This window comes from Pelophylax lessonae (genome assembly GCF_965119305.1).
Source record: "Pelophylax lessonae genome assembly, chromosome: 12".
NCBI lineage: Eukaryota > Metazoa > Chordata > Amphibia > Anura > Ranidae > Pelophylax > Pelophylax lessonae.
Window position 1 is genome coordinate 155,825,205 of NC_138779.1, and position 21,969 is coordinate 155,847,173.

Below are 21,969 nucleotides of genomic sequence, written 5' to 3' on the forward strand. Positions count from 1 at the left end.
AGGAAGGATTCAGTTTCGGCTCTAATGGAATTCAACATATTCACAAGGAGTTTAAAAAAATTATTTCTTATAGCTCAGACTATGAACAACATGCAGAAAGAAAATGGCACGTCCTGGTTGTACAGAACCAACAACCATTATATCGGATTCGCCTGCAGCAGCCATGTGCTGTATGGACTGGTTGCGATCTGGCTGATGCTCCCCACATCCATACCTCAATAAATTCAGCAGCTTGTTTACCAGTTGCCGACCACTCGCCGCAGGCAAGGTGGCTCAGCTGCGCAAACTGACGTAACTGTACGTCAGTCGCGCACGGGGCTAGGGGGCGCGTGTGCGCCCGCCATCCCCGTGATGTGCTGATTCAATTCAGAACAGATCAGTCATCAGGTCCAGGCCAATGATTTTTGGCCTGAACCTGGTGATCGACTCTGACCAATTGCAGAACGTCCTGTGCCTATGTAATGTAAAAACAGGCACAGGAAATGATGCAATCTTCTCTCCTGGAGCCCTTTTCGGTTCCAGCGTGAGAGAAGAGAGCATCAACTGTGAGTACACAAGCAATACACTGACACACAGGCACACATTTAACCTCTTGTTCACCCCCCAGTTAACCCTTTCACTCCCTGTCAGAGTCACTATATACAGTATAATTTACTGATCACTGTATTAGTGACAGTTAATGGTAGTTAGAGGCAGTCCCAGATAGGTTTAATGTACCTGCTATACATCCTCTAATAAAGATTTAACCCCTTAATCACCCCCAGTTATCCCCCTTCATTGCCCTGTCAGTGTCACTATTATAGTGTACAGATCTTTTTTCTGATCACTGTATTAGTGTCACATGTCATGTTGAGTGTCACCACAGAGTGGCACTGTGGACACTAATGTGCAAGTCTGTGCTTCATCCTATATCAAATAACATGGGAATGTATAGGGAAATGGACTTTAGTGGCACAACACAACCCTTCAACAGACTAAATTTGTCTAAAAATATGCATTTTATTACTATTGCATCTATTAATATCTTTAAAAACACTCTACAATGTTAAGAAAACCTGAATACAAAACATTGATTCCAAAGTGGAAAAACATCCTCAGTGTTGGATATAAACGCCCAAAAAGACTATTTTAAACCTAGATCCCCCAACCAGGGCATTCCTATGTACCAACAGAAATGGGCAACCAATACATATGTCCGATGTTTGGGGGTACAGTCAGCCTGACGTGTTTCGCGCCATCTTCGCACTTCTTCAGGAGCTCAGTACCATACATACAGATCATTTCTATACAGAGAAGACAAAGAAATCAATGTACACATACCAAAGTTGACATCTTTCGTTTACATTTCATTTTGCTTATTTATAATTTTTATAATAAAAATGTTTCCGTCAGGTACGTCCCTATTCTAACAAATCATAGGAGGGATTCTCCATGTTTTCTTTCGCTCCTAGTACCCCCTCTGGCCCTCCTGCTGTCTGAGATCTAAAATTATGTGTAAGCAAAATTACATGTAAGAGAAAGATGTCAACTTTTGATATGTGTGCATCGATTTCTTTGTTTTCTTTGTAAAGAAATTAGCTGAATGTATGGTACTGAGCTCCTGAAGAAGCGCAAAACATGTCAGGCTGACTGTACCCCAAACATCACACAATGTGTTGGTTGCCCATTTCTGTTGGTACATAGGAATGCCCTGGTTGGGGGATCTAGGTTTACAATAGTCCTTTTGGGCGTTTATATCCAACACTGAGGACATTTGTTCACTTTGGAATCAATGTTTTTTATTTGTTTTCTTATTATTGTAGAGTGTTTTTAAAGATATTGTAATAAAATGCATATTTTTAGACACATTTAGTCTGTTGTAAGGCTGTGTTGTGCCACTAAAGTCCATTTCCCTACTCATTCCTATAGTATTTGTGTCACAGGTGACATCAGTTAGCATTAACGTAGTTAGCGTCAATACAAGATAGCGTCAGATTGCCTGCCGCATGTTTAGTAATACAATTTTACCCTTTGATTGCCAGTGACACAAACACACTAAAAACACACTAAACACCTTCATTACTAGCATAGTGTCTGAACGGTTCAATATCCTTGATCTGGTTAGAACTGTACTAGCGTCCCCAATAGTTTAGTATAGTGTTGCTAAAATGCAGTGTTAGCAGGATCACCCCCTACACCTGCCAGCACCTGGGATTAACCCCTCCGCCCATACCCCAAGAAGTGCAGTATCAGCAGTTTACTGTCACTTCTAATACACAGAACACTAAACTGCAGCATTAGCAGAGTCAGGCCTGATCTCTGCTAACACTAGCAGTTACATTTTTTGGTAGCGGTTCAAACCGTTCCTGACAACCAGGTGCTTTTTTTTACCTAGACACACTAGGTACCTATAAATTTATTGGCAAAAATTTCCAAATAGAGTGGTACACTAGTGAAGAGGCCTATACGATGCTGAGAATGACAGATGAAGAGCGATGGTGAAGTCTCACTGTCAGAATCAGGCTCAGTATTCAAACCTGTATAGAGCAGCGACACCCTGACAGATAGCTCTGACAGCAGAGTAGTGATCCCTGCTAAGGACCCCGCCCGGCCCTGTTCTTTTGATGAGGTGTAACAATTGCAGGGTTCTTGTATGGAGCAGAGTGTCGGTATGAGTGCCGCTCGAACTTCTAGTGAACTGGCAAGCACCAGCAGCCTAGTACATCCTGGTCATAGTCAAACCAGCACGGCAGTAACACTTGGTGACGTGGCGAGTCCCATAAGTGCAGTTCAAGCTGATGCGGTGGCTAGCACAAGTAGTGTCCTGCAGCCACCAAGAATTTGAAGACAGGCCCATAATGTCCTTCCTGATGCGCATACAAATCCTGATTGGGAGCCCACCACTTCTGCGGCACCCGTAACCCGTACTCCCCCCCCCCCCCCCCCCAACCCCCCATTCACTGGACAACCCGGAATTCAGGTGGAAACACGATTTTACCCTTGATTTTCATGAGCGGTTTTTATGGAAGATCTGTACAGATCTATTGTGGACCAGAGCAATTTATATGGTGATGAACTAATCGCTGAAAATCCAAATTTTACCCTTGCCAGAGAATTTTCATGGAATTGGATCACTGTTTCTGCATTTAAAACCTTTCTGGGCCTCTCCATCCTCATGACCCAATTCATCATATGCCCGTGTTCTCTGCTGCCATGACCAGGACTAGATACGAGCAAATTTTGCGGTTCATGCATTTCAGTGATAATGAACTATGTCATCCTCGGGGTGACCCTGGAATAGACTGGCTCCACAAAATTCCACCCCTCCTAAATAGATTTAACCAAAAGTTTGCAGCCTTGTATACGCCCCAACAAGCTGTCTGCTTGGATGAGTTGCTGATTACATTTTCTGTCCGCCTTGTTTTTAAACAGTTTCTCCCCAGCAAGCGTGCCAGATATGGGGTCAAGATGTATAAGCTCTGTGACAGGGCAGCAGGCTATACATCTAGTTTCCAGATTTACGAGGGAAAATATAGCAATGTGGAGCCCCCTAACTGCCCAGACTAGATGGGCAGCAGCACAAGATTGTTTGGGACTTTGTGTCACCCTTATTCAGAAAGGGACACCATTTATACTTGGGCATTTATTACACAAGCGTGCCACTTTTTAGTCCCCTTATTGATTCTGGAATTTGGGCATTAGGCACCATGCAACCTAATCACTGGGGCTTCCCCCAACAGCTTGTAGATTCCCGACTTGGGGGATAAAGTCTGCTTGAAGTGTAATAAATTCATTGCAGTGAAGTGGAGGGACACACGGAATGTTTTCTTTCTGTCCTTTATTCACACAGTCCAAATTGCAACGGTGACTGATGTTGTTGAGAAGCCCCACTGTTTCCATGAATTCAACCTTAACATGGGATGGGTGGACTTCAAAGACAAAATGATGGCGCCGTACTTAATTGCCTGTAAGGCCAGATGCTGGTACAAAAAAGTGTCTGCTGAACGCTTATGCGCTTTAAAAAGCGTCAGAAAGAAGTGGATCCTTCCTAAAATTCCAGGAAGAGATCATCGCAGCCCTTCTGTATCCAGAAGATGCTGTGGCCCAAATTCACAATCCAGATGCAGTGAGGCGGCTGCATGAGAGGCATTTTTTGGATGTCCTCCTGGTACCCCTACCCAAAGAGCACCCCAAAGATGTCGTGTTTGTAGAAAACGCGGATATAGGCGTGACACCCATTATTTTTGTCCCTCCTGTCCTGGCCAACCTGATCTCTACTAGTGTGTGGAAGCGACGGAAACAGTCTCCGATGCAGAGTATTAGTATGGGGTACAGTATGGCACAGTCTAGGGCACACTTTAACACAGGATCTTGAAAGATGTTGGATGGCTATCACATTTTGAGAGACCCTAGCCTGGAACGTTTAAAGTTTTTTTAAAGTTACAAAAAAAGTGTAAAAAAAAAAAAAAAAATTAAAATAAAAGACAAAAATAGTTGTCGTTTTATTGAGTTAATTTTCTGTTCTTACTTTTACTGTACTTTAGAATATTCTGTTATACGGTAATATGTTATTACGGTTTTTCATTAACCATAGGTTGCTTTGCAGATATCATCATTCTACTGCACTGTACACTATTGTAATGTTTTATTGTTACTGTGTTTTATTGTTAACCAATGTTTGCTTTGCAGGTGCGCCCATCAGCTGCAGCACTGATTTGTTTATTTTGACAGCAACAGCGTTTGCTCTCAGCATATATGTAAATCAATGATTGCAGCGCTGTAAGAGGTGATTTCACCACCGCAGTTAAAAAAAAAAAAAAAAAAGAGAGCAAATATGGCAAAGCATAGGGGATGGGGTGGACACTGAGGGAGGATCTCCCCTATGCTTCACCATATATTTAACACTTTTCTTGGCGGAGATTTCTTCATCCACATCGATCAATGTGAATGGAGGAATCTGTTAGCTTCTCTTTTTTCCTTCAGCCCTCAGGCTGCATGAAAAAAAAGAACCTTACAATACATGCCCAAAGAGGACCAGCATTGTGCTCCCCCTGCCGCCTTCCACGGTTTTCTCGGGCTCTTCTGTCCCACCGGGTAACCCGAGACTGCAGCCGGTGGTTATGTCAGCTGACCATAGAGCTGATTGGAGACCAGAATGGCGCCAATCATCTATATGGCCTAAGATACTGGAAGCTACGAGCATTTCATGACTTTGGTTTCGCCAGATATAAACAGCGCCATTGGGAAGTTGGGAAAGCGTCTTATCACACCAATCTTTGACCCCAATTTTTTTTTTTTTTAAAAAGAGTACCTGTCACTACTTATCGCTATTACAGGGGATATTTCCATGTGATAGCAATAAAAAAATGAGAAAAAAAATGAAAGGGAAGGTGGCAAAATAAACAATAAAAAAAAATAATAAATTCAAGCACCCCTGTCCCCCCCGTGTTTGCGCGCAAAGTTAAACTCAAGCATCGGTCTGGTATCATATGTAAACAGCAATTGCAGCATGCATGTGAGGTATCGCTGTGAACATCTGATCAAGGGCAGTAATTCTTGCAGTAGACCTCCTTTGTAAATCTAAAGTGGTAACCTGTAAAGGTTTTTAAAAATGTAAGTTTGTTGCCACTGCACGAGCGTGCGCAATTTTAAAGCATGTCATGTTTGGTATCTATGTACTTGGCATAAGATCATCTTATATATTTTACCAAGAAATTGGGCGATATATAGTGTACTTGTGCATTAAATTTAAAATAAGTGTTTGGAAAATCTCTGTGCAAATACCGTGTGGCAAAAAAAAAAATATTGGAATACCCACCATTTTGTTCTGTAGGGCCTCTTCTTTAAAAAATATATAATGTTTGGGGGTTCAAAGGATTTTTTCAGTAAAAAAAAAAAAAAAAATAATGTTTTAATGTAAAAAAGTGTCAGAAAAAGCTTGGCCTTCAAGTGGTTAGAAGAGTGGGTGATGTGTGGCATAAGCTTTGGGCATAAAAGGCAAGGACAGTTCAAACACCCCCAAATGACCCCTTTTTGGAAAGTAAAAAACCCCAAGCTATTTACTGAGAGGCATGTTGAGTCCATGAGAGATGTGAGTGCAGCGCTGCTTTAAAATTATAAATCTATAAATATATATAAAAAATATTATAGAATTGTGCAATAACTTAATACATCTGTGGTGATCTTCAAAGGAATAATATAAAGTGTACAATCATAAAAATCTAATATTTATACACAATGTGTTCCAAATAGAAAAATATATAAATAATTGTCCATATATAAATCTTTCCAGAATGCTGTGACTTTTTCCGATATTCATAAAGTGCTTGAGTGTTCAAAAATGTGCAATAAGCGGGGTTTCCCCCTTAAGATGTCTGCTTACCATCAACTGGATATAATCAGGCATGGAATAAAGGTTTTACACTCTGTTTTTCAATTGGTGAGGAATATTAGCTGGAACCTCAAGATTCATCGCCCCCGTATCCTCAAAAAGAGAAGCTTTTCATGGTGAAGTTTGTTTTAAACAACACATTTATTGGGTACATGGCGGGGATTTATACTCACAAACAACAAAGTAAAACAAGCATAGAGCGGCTCGGTGGTGTGCTGCTCCCGCAGCATACGATCCTCCGGCCGGGGATCACGTGGTACTCGCTCTACCTATCGCTAGACGCGTTTCGCTGTGACACACAGCTTCATCTGTATCTGTTGAGCTACAGATGAAGCTGTGTGTCACAGCGAAACGCGTCTAGCGATAGGTAGAGCGAGTACCACGTGATCCCCGGCCGGAGGATCGTATGCTGCGGGAGCAGCACACCACCGAGCCGCTCTATGCTTGTTTTACTTTGTTGTTTGTGAGTATAAATCCCCGCCATGTACCCAATAAATGTGTTGTTTAAAACAAACTTCACCATGAAAAGCTTCTCTTTTTGAGGATACGGGGGCGATGAATCTTGAGGTTCCAGCTAATATTCCTCACCAATTGAAAAACAGAGTGTAAAACCTTTATTCCATGCCTGATTATATCCAGTTGATGGTAAGCAGACATCTTAAGGGGGAAACCCCGCTTATTGCACATTTTTGAACACTCAAGCACTTTATGAATATCGGAAAAAGTCACAGCATTCTGGAAAGATTTATATATGGACAATTATTTATATATTTTTCTATTTGGAACACATTGTGTATAAATATTAGATTTTTATGATTGTACACTTTATATTATTCCTTTGAAGATCACCACAGATGTATTAAGTTATTGCACAATTCTATAATATTTTTTATATATATTTATAGATTTATAATTTTAAAGCAGCGCTGCACTCACATCTCTCATTTTTAAAAGAGCACCAGCACTTTTCACTGCAGCTAGCAGCTTGATGCACAGTATTTTATTTTATTTTAATATCCGTAAGCGCAGGGCCCCTTAGTTATACATGTTGAGTCCATGGAATATTTTATATTTTGCCACAAGTTTCTGGAAAATTAAAAAATGTATATTTATTTTTCTCTTACGTCCTCTGACAGTCGCCGCCTCTTCATATTCGTCACTAATGGGGTTATTGACCTTTGCTCTGCAGGAGTAGCTAGGCAACAGAATATATTAATATCAAAGCTTTTAGCATATCCCACCCCCAGGGGGTGGTCCCCTCAGTCAATACCTCCCTGCTTCCTGCATACCAACTCAGTTTCATATGCCTAGCTCAGGAGTACGCAGGCTGTTCCTGTGCTGGGGCTCTTAGTCTCAGCCACTTTTCTCTTTTTTGATTTTATTTGAAGTTTTTTCTCTTTTTTTTACTTAGCTGTTTATTTCCAGCATTAGTTAGTTCTTCTGATCAAGATGATCGTGCGAAGCTGGGTCTCAGTCTGGCCACCCTGGTTCCCAGGGCTCAGGGCCAGGGGCTTCCCATCCTGCCATCGAGCGTTCAGCTTAGGTTTTGCCCTGGCACATTGAACGACCCATCCCTGTTCGCTGCAGGGATGCTATCGGTGAGGTGGCTACCTCACTGGACGCCATTGCGGTTTCGCACCGCAACTCCACTGCGTCATGCTTGCGACACTCCCTGTCCTCAGTACTGCGGTTTGGTCGCTGGAGCAGGCTCCCCACGCCATCTGGACTGCTAAGTGTAAATCTATGTGGGGACCTGTCTTTTTTGGGTGTCAGTCTGGGACTGTGTGACCCTGCATGTCTGTGTGGCTGCTGTGCTCCCTGTCAGCTCCTGTGTGCACTTGCTGCCTGTGTGTGGGCTGTGAGGGGGGGGCTCTCCCGCTCTGCTGGGTGTCATATGAAGCAGTAAGATTTTAGACATGCTGTTCGGCGATCCGCCATTTTTTCTGGGGCAAAAATTATGGTGGCAGGTCCTGTGAGGTACTGCACACGTTTTTGGCGCCAAACGCCGCCATTTTGAGAGGCGATCGATCCCACATATCAGCGCCATGTTCTCTTTGCCCAGGGTTTTGTCCTCAGCCAGCGGCCATGTTTGTGTAGCCTTGCAGAGGCTTCATAGGAGCGGTCAGTCTTGCATCACTTCCTTTTCCTCTGGGACAGCGATCGGTGCAGCAGCCTGTGTGAGCTCTCCAGGTTTTATATCTCCTTTTTTCCTGTATTCCTTGCCCAGTTTCATATCCCTGTGGGGGTCAGTGTGTTCAGTGGGTGCGGTGGGCAGCGCTCGCCGCGATCTTAAAGGGGCAGTATCCTTTATTAATTTTTTTGCTGGGGCATGGATTCTTAGGATTGCAAGTTTCCTCCCACCCTGGTGGGGGGCCAAGGGGCTGCTGCTTCCCCCGAGGGGGCTGATCTGGCCACTATTGTGGCTAACTTAGCTGCTCAGGTGCAGATGCTGGTGGCTGATCGATCCACAAAATGGCCCAGGGTGTCTATTTCCTCTGATTCAGAGGGCGATGGGGCTGCTATGGCTGGAGTGCCCTTCTCAGGGTCTCACTCATCCCTGGACCTTGTGGGGTCTGATGGGGAGGCTGAGGTGGGAGGGGTTGATAATTCTCCCCCTGGCTCGTCTGAAGAGCTTGCACTCATGGATGAGTTGGTTGCTTCTATCAAGCAAACGCTGCATTTGCAGGATGAACCATTTCCTCCTGCTTTGATGTCCTCTTATGGGACGCAGAGGAAACGCAAAACATCGCAGGTTTTTCCTTGCTCTATGGAATTTCAGCGTGCGGTTGATGAGCAATGGCGCAATTTAAAGAAGCCTTTTGCTGTGCCGAGTAGGTTCAATCTGCGTTATCCCTTTACACCAGCTGCTGATGAACGTTGGTGTGTGCCGCCTCAGGTGGATCACGCGGTGGCGATTTTGAATAAATCAACTGCGATCCCTGCTGAGGATACACCGGTGTTCCGGGACCCGACGGACAGGAGATTGGAATCTCTGGCCTGTCATGCCTATACGGTTGCTGGTTCTATGCTGAAGCCTATTTTTGCTTCCATTATGGCAGCCCAAGCTATTGCGGATTGGACGCAGGTGCTCAGGCGCACTCTGGTGGCTGACTCTGCCCCGCCGACAACTTTGGCTATGGTGGATCGGTTTCATCAGGGTGTCATGTATTTGTGTGATGCGGACTTGGATTTAGTCCCTTTGGCTGCGCGTCTTTCTAGTGTGGCGGTCTTGAACCGTCGCCTGATATGGTTGAAATGTTGGTCGGTTGACCAATCTTCTCGCAAGACTCTGGCGAATTTGCCCTACGCGGGATCTCGCCTTTTTGGCGAATCTTTGGATACTCTGATAAAGGGTATTTCTGGGGGTAAGAGCACTCTCTTGCCCCAATCTCACAAGAATAAGTTTGTTCGCAGTAAGAAGAATGCTTCGTTTAGGCCCTCTCAGGGGTCCTTTCGTGCCTTTCAGTCGCACTATAAGGGCAAGCCCTTCAAAGGCCAAGGCTCCCAGAAGAAGCCGTGGGCGGGTAAGCGGAAGTCCGGCCAGTCCGGATCCGCTACCCATAACAATGCGGCCTGAAGGGGCGCCCTCACCCGTTTCTGGGGCGGGGGGACGTTTGCTCGGTTTTCTTCAACCCTGGCTGGACCGCATTCGGGACAGGTGGGTTCAGGAAATCGTTCGATCTGGATACAAGATTGAGTTTCTCTCTCGGCCGGCGGGCAGATTTTTCCCCTCAAACCTTCAGCTGACTCCGGAGCGCTTGCAGGATCTGCACCTGGCGGTGCGGGACCTGCGGGCCCAGGGAGTGGTGGTTCTGGTGCCTCATCGGGACAGATTTCGGGGGTTCTATTCCAATCTGTTCACTGTGCCCAGAAAGGAGGGCAAAGTACGTCCGATTCTGGACTTCAAAGCTCTGAACCGCTTTGTGCGGGTTCGCAAGTTTCGCATGGAATCCCTGCGCTCGGTGGTGGCTGCCCTGGTTCCGGGGGAATTCATGGCCTTCATCGACTTGAAGGATGCGTACCTACACATCCCCATTTTCGGGGGTCACCAGAGGTACCTTCGATTTGCCATTGCGGAGGATCATTATCAATTCGTGGCGTTACCCTTCGGTCTCGCTTCAGCTCCGCGGGTTTTCACCAAGGTGCTTGCGCCGGTTCTGGCTTTACTGAGAGCCCAGGGCATTTCTGTCCTGGGGTATCTGGATGATATTCTGATTCGGTCCGCGACCAGTCAGGGTCTGGTGAACGACCTGTCCATCATGATTCAGACTCTGCAGGAATTAGGCTGGACGATAAATTTTCCAAAATCGACGTTGTGTCCGTCGGTTCGTCTTCCCTACCTGGGGATGATTCTGGACTCTGTTCAGGCGAAGGTCTTCCTGCCGGAAGACAAGCTTCGGACACTTCAGTGCGAAGTCAGGTCCCACAGGGACAATCAGTGCTCGTCCCTCCGGACGTGTATGAGGTGTCTGGGATTGATGGTTTCGGCCTTCGAGGCGATTCCCTTCGCCCAGTTTCACACACGGGAGCTTCAGGCGGAGGTCCTGGCCAAATGGGACGGGCGTCCGCAATCTCTGGATCTGCGGCTGTCGTTAAGCCATCTCACCCGCAGGGGTCTTTTGTGGTGGCTCCAGTCCTCGGCGGTGTCGGGGGGCAAGTCCTTTCGTCCTTTGTCGTGGACGGTGATCACCACGGATGCCAGCCTGTCAGGCTGGGGTGGTGTTCTGGGCGTTTTGTCCGCCCAGGGAACTTGGTCGGAGGAGGAATCCTCCCTTCCGATCAACATTCTGGAATTGCGAGCGATAAATCTCTGTCTTCTGCGTTGGACGGACAGGCTTCAGGGCTGTCCAGTTCGGGTGCAGACGGACAATGCCACGGCGGTGGCCTACATCAACCACCAGGGGGGCACCAGGAGTGCCGGGCGGCTCGGGAAGTAGCCGACATTCTGTCTTGGGCCGAGACGTACGGCCCGACGATCTCTGCAGTTCACATTCCGGGGGTGGAAAACTGGCAGGCGGATTATCTGAGCCGCCAGACCCTGGACCAGGGGGAATGGTCCTTCACCCGGATGTCTTCCAGATGTTGTGCGCGAAGTGGGGGTCCCCAGATGTGGACCTGTTCGCGTCTCGTCTAAACAACAAGGTGGAAAGGTTCGTGGCAAGGACGCGCGATCCTCGGGCGGACGCCTCGGACGCGTTAGTGACGCCCTGGCATCAGTATTGCCTGATGTATGCCTTTCCACCGATTCAGCTGCTGTCCAGGTTCCTTCGCAGGTTGGCCTCGGAACCAAAAACGGTGATTCTGGTGGCACCGGATTGGCCTCGCCGGTCTTGGTACGCAGACCTCGTGAATCTGGCGGTCGACGCTCCGTGGCGTCTGCCACTTCGAGAAGATCTCCTGTATCAAGGACCGATATTCCATCCTGCTTTACAGTCGCTGGCTTTAACGGCCTGGCTGTTGAAAGCCAGGTCCTGAAGGATAGGGGTCTTTCCCCTGAGGTCATTCCCACTTTTGATCAAGGCTAGGAAGGCCTCTTCGGGGAAGATTTCCTACCGTACTTGGAAGGCTTACTTTGCCTGGTGTGAGTCCAGGGGGTATTCCCCTCGCTCATACTCGGTGTCGAGAGTGTTGGCTTTCCTTCAAACAGGCGTGGACCAGCGTTTGGCGTTGGCCACGATTAAGGGTCAGATTTCTGCGCTGGCCGTTCTCTTTCAACGTCCTGTGGCGTCTAACTCTTTGGTTAGCACCTTTGTTCAAGGGGTGCGACATTTGGTCCTTCCAAGGAGGGAGCCTTTGCCTCCATGGGATTTGAACCTTGTTCTGTCCGTGTTGCAACATGCTCCTTTTGAAAATATCAGGGAGATCTCGTTGTCTTTGTTGTCCAAGAAGGTTGCCTTCTTAGTGGCGATCACTTCGGCTCGCAGGGTGTCAGAGCTGGCGGCCTTGTCCTGCAAGTCTCCGTATTTGGTGATTCACTTGGATAAGGTGGTCTTGCGACCTAACCCATCTTTTCCGAAAAGGATCTCTGAATTTCACCTCAATGAGGACATTGTCTTGCCTTCGCTTTGCGTGAAGCCTAAGCATCCGAAGGAGGTGGCCTTACATTCCTTGGATGTTGTTAGGGCGATCAGGGTTTACCTGTCATCGACTAAATCCTTTCGCAAGTCGGATTCTCTCTTTGTCCTTCCTGAGGGACCTCGGAAGGGCATGGCGGCGTCGGCTTCTACCATCGCCAAATGGATCAGACAGACCATTGAGCAGGCCTATGCTTTGAGGGGGAAGGTTCCTCCCGTGCCTGTGAAGGCGCACTCTACCAGATCTTTGAGTACGTCTTGGGCCTGTCATCATCGGGCTTCTGTGGCCCAGGTGTGTAAGGCGGCGACTTGGTTGTCCGTTCGCACCTTCTCAAAATTTTACAAGGTGGATGTTCAGGCATCGGCAGATGCTTCTTTTTGCCGTAAAGTTCTTAGTGCGGCAGTGCCTTAGGGTCCCTTGTTTGGGTCCTTGGCTGTTGGGGTGTTTTTACCCCTGGGTTACTTGTTTTTTCCTGGATTGTTGCTCCTGTTGAGCACGTTTTCCTGTTGCCCAGTTGGTTCTCTTACTTTGGTAAGGTTCCTTTCTCTGATGTGGGTATTGCGTTGCTTTAGGCGCGGCTGCTGTTTTCCCACCCCTCATGTCTACACTGCTTTGGGACGTCCCCATTAGTGACGAATATGAAGAGGCGGCAACTGTCGGAGGACGTAAGAGAAAACTGAATTTTTGTAAAATCTTACCTGTAAAATTCCTTTCTCTGAGTCCTCCGACAGTCGCCGCCCCCGCCCCTCTTTTGGGGTTTGTTTATGTACTCTACTGCTATTCTACTGAAACTGAGTTGGTATGCAGGAAGCAGGGAGGTATTGCTGAGGGGACCACCCCCTGAGGGTGAGATATGCTAAAAGCTTTGATATTAATATATTCTGTTGCCTAGCTACTCCTGCGGAGCAAAGGTCAATAACCCCATTAGTGACGAATATGAAGAGGCGGCGACTGTCGGAGGACTCAGAGAAAGGAATTTTACAGGTAAGATTTTACAAAAATTCAGTTTTTTTACACAAAGTTGTCACTAAATTATATATTGCTCACAAAGGCCATGGGTATATGTGGAATGAATCCCCAAAATACATTCTGCTGCTTCTCCTGAGTACAGAGATACCACATGTGAGAGTTTTTGGGAGCCTAGCTGTGTACAGGACCCCAAAAAACAAAAATCGCCTTCAGGTGTTCTAAGGGTGTAAATTGCTTATTTTACTTCCTAACTATCTATCAAAGTTTCGGAGGCCCTGAAATGTCAAGATAGCACAAAACACCCTCAAATAACCCCATTTGGAAAGTAGACACTACAAGCTAATTGCTGAGATGCATGTTGAATTCATGGAATATTTAATATTTTGCCACAAGTTTCGAGAAAATTACAAAAATGTTTTTGTTTTTTTACAAAAAGTTATCGCTTAAATGATATATTGCGCAAACATGCCATGGCTATATGTGAAATGACACTCCAAAATACATTCTGATGCTTCTCCTGAGTATGGGAATACTGTGTGAGATTTTTTGGCAGTCTAGCCGCGTACAGGACCCCGAAAACCAATCACCGCCTTCAGGCTTTCTAAGGGCGTAAATTATTGATTTCACTCCTCACTACCCATCACCGTTTTGGAATCCATGCCAAGATAGCACAAACCCCCCACCCCCAAATTACCCTTTTTCAGAAAGTAGACACCCAAAGGTATTTGGTAAGCGGCATGGTGAGTATTTTGCGCTCTTTTTTTTTTCCTATTTTAATTTTCAAAACTTTGTGACAAAAAGTGTGATCTGCAAAATACTCAAAATGCCTCTCGGCAAATAGCTTAGGGTGTCTACTTTCCAAAAAGGGGTAATTTGGGGGGGGGGGGGGTTGTGCTATCTTGGCATTTCATGGCCTCCGAAACTGTGATAGGTTGTGAGGAGTGAAATCAACAATTTATGCCCTTAGGCCTCCTGCACGCATGGCGTTAGAAAAAACAAGCTGCAGAGCCACTACCAACGCCAGGAAAAAGCAGCTGTAAAAATGTGCTTTTAGTAGCTTTTTCCATTAGCGTTAATGCGTGTTTAGCCGCATTAGCTTTTTGCAGTTATTTTCTGCCTCTATTCAAAATCAATGGTTGCCTTTGATACGGCTTTAGGCCCATTGATTTAAATAGATGATGATCTGGCTTGTGGTGCGACTTGTGCTCCGAGGATCTTGAGGGGGAACTCCAGCCAAAATGGAAAAAATAAAACGGTGTGCGGGTCCCCCCCCCAGGTTCCATACCAGGCCCTTTGGGTCTGGTATTGATTTTGAGGGGAACCCCATGCAAAAAAAAATGGTCTGAGGTCTCCCCCCAGAATCCATTCCAGACCCTTATCCGAGCATGCAGCCCGGCAGGTAAAGAAAGGAGAGAGGGGATGAGCAAGTGGCCCCAACCCTTCCTGGACCATACCAGGCCACAGGCCCCCCAACATGGGGAGGTGGGTGCTTTTGGGCAGGGGGGCTCTGCATCCCCCTCACCCCAAAGCACCTTGCCTCCATGTTGATGGAGACAAGGGCCTCTTCCCAAAATCCCTGGTCGGCAGTTGAAGTCCCCTGCCTCCCAGATCCCGCCCCACCATTTGGATGGATATGGGATACATTGTACAGGGTTCATACGGTCCTGGAAATCCTGGAAAAGTTTTGGAATTTTTAGATGACACTTTCCAGGCCTGGAAAGGTCATGGAAAATTAGGAAACACACTAGGTTTTGGAAAAGTCATGGAATTAAATTACTGTGGAGGAGCAGATGCTTAATTATTTTAACTATTTTATGATAATTATATTGCCACATACTGTATTTACATTTCGCTGTATTAGGGTCCTTTCACACGGCCGCTCCGCTGCTTAAGTCCGCTGCAGACTTTTTTTTTTTCACGGAGCGGATGACATTTTTGTGATCCGCTCCGTGTGCCCGCATATCATCCCATCCGTTTGCGGATGACATACGGACATAATGTAAGTATATGGCATTGCGGATGTCAGCGGATGACACCGCTGACATCCGATGTTCCTTCCTTTCCGTTTTTTACACGGATGAAAAAATAGGGTTCTGTTCCATTCGATAAAAAAAGGAACAGAACTGAAAGGAGGAAAATCGGATGTCAGCGGATGGTATTCCGCTGACATCCGCAATGCCATTCACTTACATTATGTCCGCAAATCATCCACAAACGGATGGGATGATTTGCGGACACACAGAGCGGCCGTGTGAAAACCCTTAGCGTCCTTCCGGGTCCGCTGTATGCGCATGCTGTCATTGGCCAGCAGCAGCCGAAGAGATGACCCAATCGGGCAGCGGGGAGGGCCGGCCGTGGTTTGCCTGGAGACACTGTGACTGGCTAGCAGCAGCAGTAACAGCCGGGAGATTATCAACCAATGAGGCAGCGGAAGCGTCACTGGAGGGCGGGCCGGCCGGCCGCATGAACGTGATGATGATGCGGAAGGGGGCGGTAACTGTTTCGGTTACCGCACCCCCGCGTCATCACATTCATGCGGCCGGCCCGCCCTCCAGTTACGCTTCCGCTGCCTCATTGGTTGATAATCTCCCGGCTGTTACTGCTGCTGCTAGCCAGTCACAGTGTCTCCAGGCAAACCACGGCCAGCCCTCCCCGCTGCCTCATTGGGTCATCTCCTCGGCTGCGGCTGCTGCTGCTGCTGGCCAGTGACTGACAGTAAGGGCAAACTGCGGAACCGGAAGGACACCTACCTGTACTAGTGCTATACGCTGAATGTAAAAATGCCCCCCCCGTGTTCTTTAGCCCCCCCCCCCGTGTTCTTTAGCCCCCCCCACAGTGTTCTTTAGCCCCCCCCCCAGTGTTCTTTAGCCCCCCCGTGTTCTTTAGCCCCCCCAGTGTTCTTTAGCCCCCCCGTGTTCTTTAGCCCCCCCCCCGTGTTCTTTAGCCCCCCCCCCGTGTTCTTTAGCCCCCCACCCAGTGTTCTTTAGCCCCCCCCAGTGTTCTTTAGCCCCCCCCCAGTGTTCTTTAGCCCCCCCCCAGTGTTCTTTAGCCCCCCCCCCAGTGTTCTTTAGCCCCCCCCCCAGTGTTCTTTAGCCCCCCCAGTGCTTTTCATCTCTTCCCCCCCCCATGCTTTCTGGCTCCCCCAGTGCTCTCCAGCTCCCTGGCTCCCCCCTCAGTGATTTCCAGTTCCCCCCAGACAGTGCTCTCCAGTCCCCCCCCCCCTCTCCCCCTGTGCTCTCCATCCCCCTGGTTTTCCATGCTCCCCCGCGCCTTCCAACCCCCCTGCAATGCTTTCCAAACCCCCCTTAATTCTCTCCAGTCCCCCCCTCCGTGCCCTTCAGCTCCTCCAGTGCTCTCTGCTTCCCCTGTGCTCTTCTATCTTCTATCATGTCTGCAGTTTCTGACCTTCTCTTGTATCATGTCCGCAGCCTCTGACTACCTCCTGTATCATGTCCGCATCCTCTGACCACCTCCTGTATCATGTCCGCAGCCTCTGACCACCTCCTGTATCATGTCCGCAGCCTCTGACCACCTCCTGTATCATTTCCGCAGCCTCTGACCATCTCCTGTATCATGTCCGCAGCCTCTGACCACCTCCTGTATCATGTCTGCAGCTCCTGATCACCTCCTGTATCATGTCCGCAGCCTCTGACCACCTCCTGTATCATGTCCGCAACCTCTGGCCACCTCCTGTATCATGTCTGCAGTCTCTGACCACCTCCTGTATCATGTCCGCAGCCTCTGACCACCTCCTGTATCATGTCCGCAGCCTCTGACCACCTCCTGTATCATGTCTGCAGCCTCTGACCTTCTCCTGTATCATGTCCGCTAAATGTAGTGTGTGTCGTAAAACGTTGGACATTTTGAACATGGGAGAGGCAGCGCTGTCTAGCCACGCTAAAGGTGCAAAGCACCAGTCTGCAGCTGCGTGCTTGACGGCTTCCAATCTGATTGCTGGCTTTTTCACCCGTGTGCCTGAAGTGACACCGGCTCCCAGCTGCGGAAGCGGTGCTTCCATCTCATCCACTGTAAAACAAGGGTCCATTTTGATTCACGCTGTATCCACAAATGAAACCCTAACTGCAGAGGTACTGTACACTACAAAGATTGTCATTTATTTAAGTAAAAATATGCTGGGTGTGACATGGATTTTCTTCTTATTTAACATGTATACATAGACATTTCATGAAACATTAGGTCATGAATATTTACGTGAAGTCATGGAAAAGTCATGGAAAAGTCATGGAATTTTATTGGTGAAAATGTGTATGAACCCTGATTGTACCCCTACCCATTCACCCCAAAAAAGGCAGTGCAGTGTAAATAATTTCAAGAGACGGTTTTAAGAAGTCCTTTGTTAAAAATGTTCCTCCGATCTTCTCCCTCTGGTCTTCTCTGCTGCCAACCTGGTCCTCCTCTGACGATGTCTCCCGTGATTATGCTGGCTCCACTCTTTGGGGCTTCTTATATAGCCATGGTGTGTGGCCACCCGGTGACGTCACCCTGAGACCACGCCCCCTTGTGTCGTCATGCATCATCAGGTGACGACACAAGGGGGCGGGGTCTCATGGCTATATAAGAAGCCGCAAAGAGCTGCACAGAGAACACCCAAGGTAGAAGATCAGAGGAAGATTTTTAATAAAGGACTTCTCAAAACTGTCTCTTGTCATTATTTATACTACACTGCCTTTTTTGGGGTAAATGGGTAGGGGTACAATGTACCCCTACCCATTCACATGGGGGGGACCGGGATCTAGGGGGCCCTCTTATTACAGGGGCGCCCAGATTCTGACCCCCTGCCCGTAGACCCCCACAACCACTGCCCAGGGTTGTCAGGAAGAGGCCCTTGTCCTCATCAACATGGGGACAAGGTACTTTGGGGTGGGGGGATGCAGAACCCCCCCAATGTTTAGGGCGTGTGACCTGGTATGGTCCAGGAGGGGGTGGGGCCATTCGCTCATTCCCTCCCCTTTCCTGACCTGCCGGGCTGCATGCTCGGATAAGGGTCTGGTATGGATTTTGGGGGGCCCCCTTGCCATTTTTTTGCGTGGGGTTACCTTCAAAATCAAACCAAAGGGTCTGGCATGGAACCTGGGGGTAAACCCCCACGCCATTTTTTTTTCCTTTTTGGCGTGGAGTTCCCCTTCAAGATCCTCCGAGCACAAGTCGCACCACAAATGGGAATCATCATGATTCGACTTGGATGCGACTTCCATTCAAATCAATGGGCTCCCATAAGAAACCATTGATTTTGACATGAAAAAAAAAAAAATGTATGACGTGGCTTGAAGCTGTGTGTGGTGCTAAGCAACCTTTAGCAGCCTGAGACGTTTTTACAGCTGTAACGCTGGTCCTCAGAACGCACTGGCTCTGGGTTTTTTTCTGCAGCTTGAAAACACCTATGCCACTTACAACTTCAAAACATCTGTGTGTGTGCATGAGGCTATAAAATAACATGCCGGGGCGTTTTTAAACTGCAAAAAAAGTCTCACGCTCCTAAAAGCAGCTGCAAATATGAGGTCTTAGAAAGCCTGAAGGCATTGATTGGTTTTCGGGGTTCTGTCCTGTTAAAAAAATAACAATAACATGTCATTTTCCCAAACTTGTGGCAAGATGTATATCATTTCATGTCAATGACAACTTCAGTATAAAAATTTTTATTTTTTTGTCAGTTTTCAAACACCTGTGACAAAAAAAATAAATCTTCAACAGGCTCAACATGCCTCCCAGGAAATTCCTTGGGGTGTCTACTTTCCAAATCTGCCCTGCCATTTTAGGACTTCAATAAATGAGATAGGCAGTCAGAAAGTAAAAGCTGCGTAAAGTCCAGTATATACACCATAATTTGGAGACGCTATAACTTTAGCGCAAACCAATAAATATATGCTTATTGAGATTTTTTTTTATCAAAGACATGTAGCTAAATGCATTTTGGCCTAAATATATGGCAAAAATTTAGTTTATTGAATTTTTTTTATAAGAAAAAGTAGAATTTTTTTTTTTCTCAAAATTTTCGGTCTTTTTTTCGTTTATACCGTAAAAAAACAAAAATAAAAAAAAACACGCAGAGGTTATCAAATTCCACTAAAAGACAGTTCTATTTGTGGGGAAAAAAAGGACATAAAATTTGTTTGGGTACAGCATTGCATGAGCAGAATTGGTTGAGCTGGTGCCACGACTGCAGCCCCAAATTTCCTGTTTTAGGGTGGCTCCTTTCTCTTGTGCATTCTATGGAGCCACCTTTGCATGCAGGGACTAAAGTTGTGTCTCCATATACTGTGTCCATCAATAGAAACACCCAGCCTCTTAGTCTAGGAAGGCAAGGCCACTCCCCTACTCCTCCCCTTACATTCTCTAAGCTAACAGACTGATTCAAGGCTGCACTGTCCACTAGTAACTTTTTCCAAAGACTTGATCAGAGAATCAGCACTGAGAGAGCAATAGCCAGCAGCATTGGAATTTGTAAACTGCAAATGGTTTACTGGGAAATGTTTTTTTTCTATTTTTTTATTGTTGCTCAGTTTGTTCGGCTAAATGAAAATGGATATACGATTTTACAGTTTGACCATAGATAGACTTTAAAGCAGTACTAAAATGAAAAAAAATGACAAAAATAGGGCATAAACTCCTAGTACATACCCTAAAGTTTATTAAAAAAACTAAAGTGCAAAATCTCTTCAAACGGTCATAAGGCAAGGCTAACAGTGGTAAATATAGCAGAACCCAAGTGCTGACAAGGCCAAGATGTAGGGGTCTTGTGCAGAGACCTAGGCATCACTCACCCAGTTGAATGATGCCTAAGTCTCTGCACAAGACCCCTATATCTTGGCTTATGTAGTCTGAAGAGGGCAGCATTTGTGAAGCAGTAAACATTTTCAAAATGAAAGGATGTGATAATGATGGGTTCGGATCTTGACATCAAGACAATGTTTGCTCTCTGCAATAATTTAGCAGTATTGCCAACATCTTGAACCAGTACTAAATCCCCCCACCCATTGTTTTTTTTTTTTCCCACTTACTTTTACTGGAGTGCTCTTTAAATCAAATACCCGCACAGTAAATCCAGCATAGTCCTGTTGCAATCTGCTGCTCGGGTGCCACACAGCGGTTACTGCGCTGTCATCTTGGTCCTCTTCAGCTGACTTCCTCTTCCAAGTGTAGCTCCGTTGATGATTTATGGAGAATAAGGTTAATGTTTAGTGTCACTTTTATTCTTCTCCGTCCCTACAAACATGAGCTTTTTATTTATTTATTTTTTTTTTATATATAGGGTTCCAAATTTGTGGAGTGGTCTTCTGCTGAGAACTGTAAACGTACCTGGGTCAACTATGGCTTTACCAGAGAGTGGGAGGACACCCAACAAGGAGCCGGAGAAGAGTTCCTGTATCATGCCACACAGTGCAAAAACATATGGATTCCTATGGGGGAAATTTTTGCCAACTAACAGCAATTATTGAAATTTTTTCTTTGTACATTCCTATGCAATAACATTTCACATTCAATCAATACCTCAGAAGTTTGCAAGACATTTGTAAAAGTATAACATAGAATGAAAGATAGGCTTTTAATAAAATTCTACTGTATGATTAACAATGACAACAATTTATGTTTTAACATTTATAAGAAGTACTATTACCATGGCAAATATTACAATAAACACAGTACAGGTATTACCAGACAATGTAAATTTCAATCTGTTTTTTTTAATGTGCACTATATTTAAAACCGTGACCCTTTCTAGGTGGTGTTAACCAAAAATATCACCCTCTGCATATAATTGTTTTCTTCAATATAAAGAATTTAGACATTCTAACAAAAACTTAAAGGTCACATGCCCCGTGGCAATTGCACATTGCCGTCTTCTTACATGGGATGAATTGATATGGAAGCTTGCAATGTTATTGTATACTGACCCATTAGTAACATAGTAGTTAAGGTTGAATAAAGACAATAATACATGCTGTTCAACCTTTTGTAGGTGTGTGTGTGTCAGTGACGTTAATAATTTCCCATATCCCTGTATATTGTGTTCATTGAGATGCACGTCCAAGAGTCTTTTAAAAGTATCAATACTTTCCGCTTATACCATTGATTGTGGAAGAGAGTTTCACATTCTTACCGCTCTGACAGTGAAAAACCCCATACACAGCTTAAGGTTAAACCACTTCGCCAATCTCCTCGTGTGGCCTCGTGTCCTCTTACGCTCCCTGAGACTGAATAGTTTTTTCCTATGCTGGGATTACCATTGAGGTATTTGTAAATTGCTATCATGTCACATCTTAAGTGTCTCTTCTCCAGCAAAAATCAATTTAGTGTTTGTTGTCGCTCCTCATAATTGAGGTCCTCCAATCCCCTAATTAGTTTTGTTTCCCTTCTTTGGAGACTCTCCAGCTCCAGTACATCCCTTCTGAGGATTGGTGACCAGAACTGGACAGGATAATCCAGATGTGACTGGGCCAGAGTTTTGTAAAGTGGCAGGATTATAGTTTTATATCTGGTGTGTATCCCCTTTTTTAAGCATGCCAGTATTATGCCGGCTTTGGCAGCTGCAGCTT

General features: G+C 46.2%; 1 protein-coding gene across 1 annotated transcript in view; it reads left to right on the forward strand.

Moving 5' to 3' along the window:
- ALDH16A1 (aldehyde dehydrogenase 16 family member A1) overlaps positions 1-20,880 on the forward strand; it is a 316,675-nt gene extending 295,795 nt beyond the window's left edge. Inside the window, exon 17 of the mRNA XM_082274075.1 lies at positions 20,685-20,880. Within this exon, the coding sequence (XP_082130201.1) occupies positions 20,685-20,858 (174 nt within the window). The 3' untranslated portion in view covers positions 20,859-20,880. The remainder of the gene's footprint in view (positions 1-20,684) is intronic.
- The last annotated feature ends 1,089 nt before the right edge of the window (positions 20,881-21,969 follow it).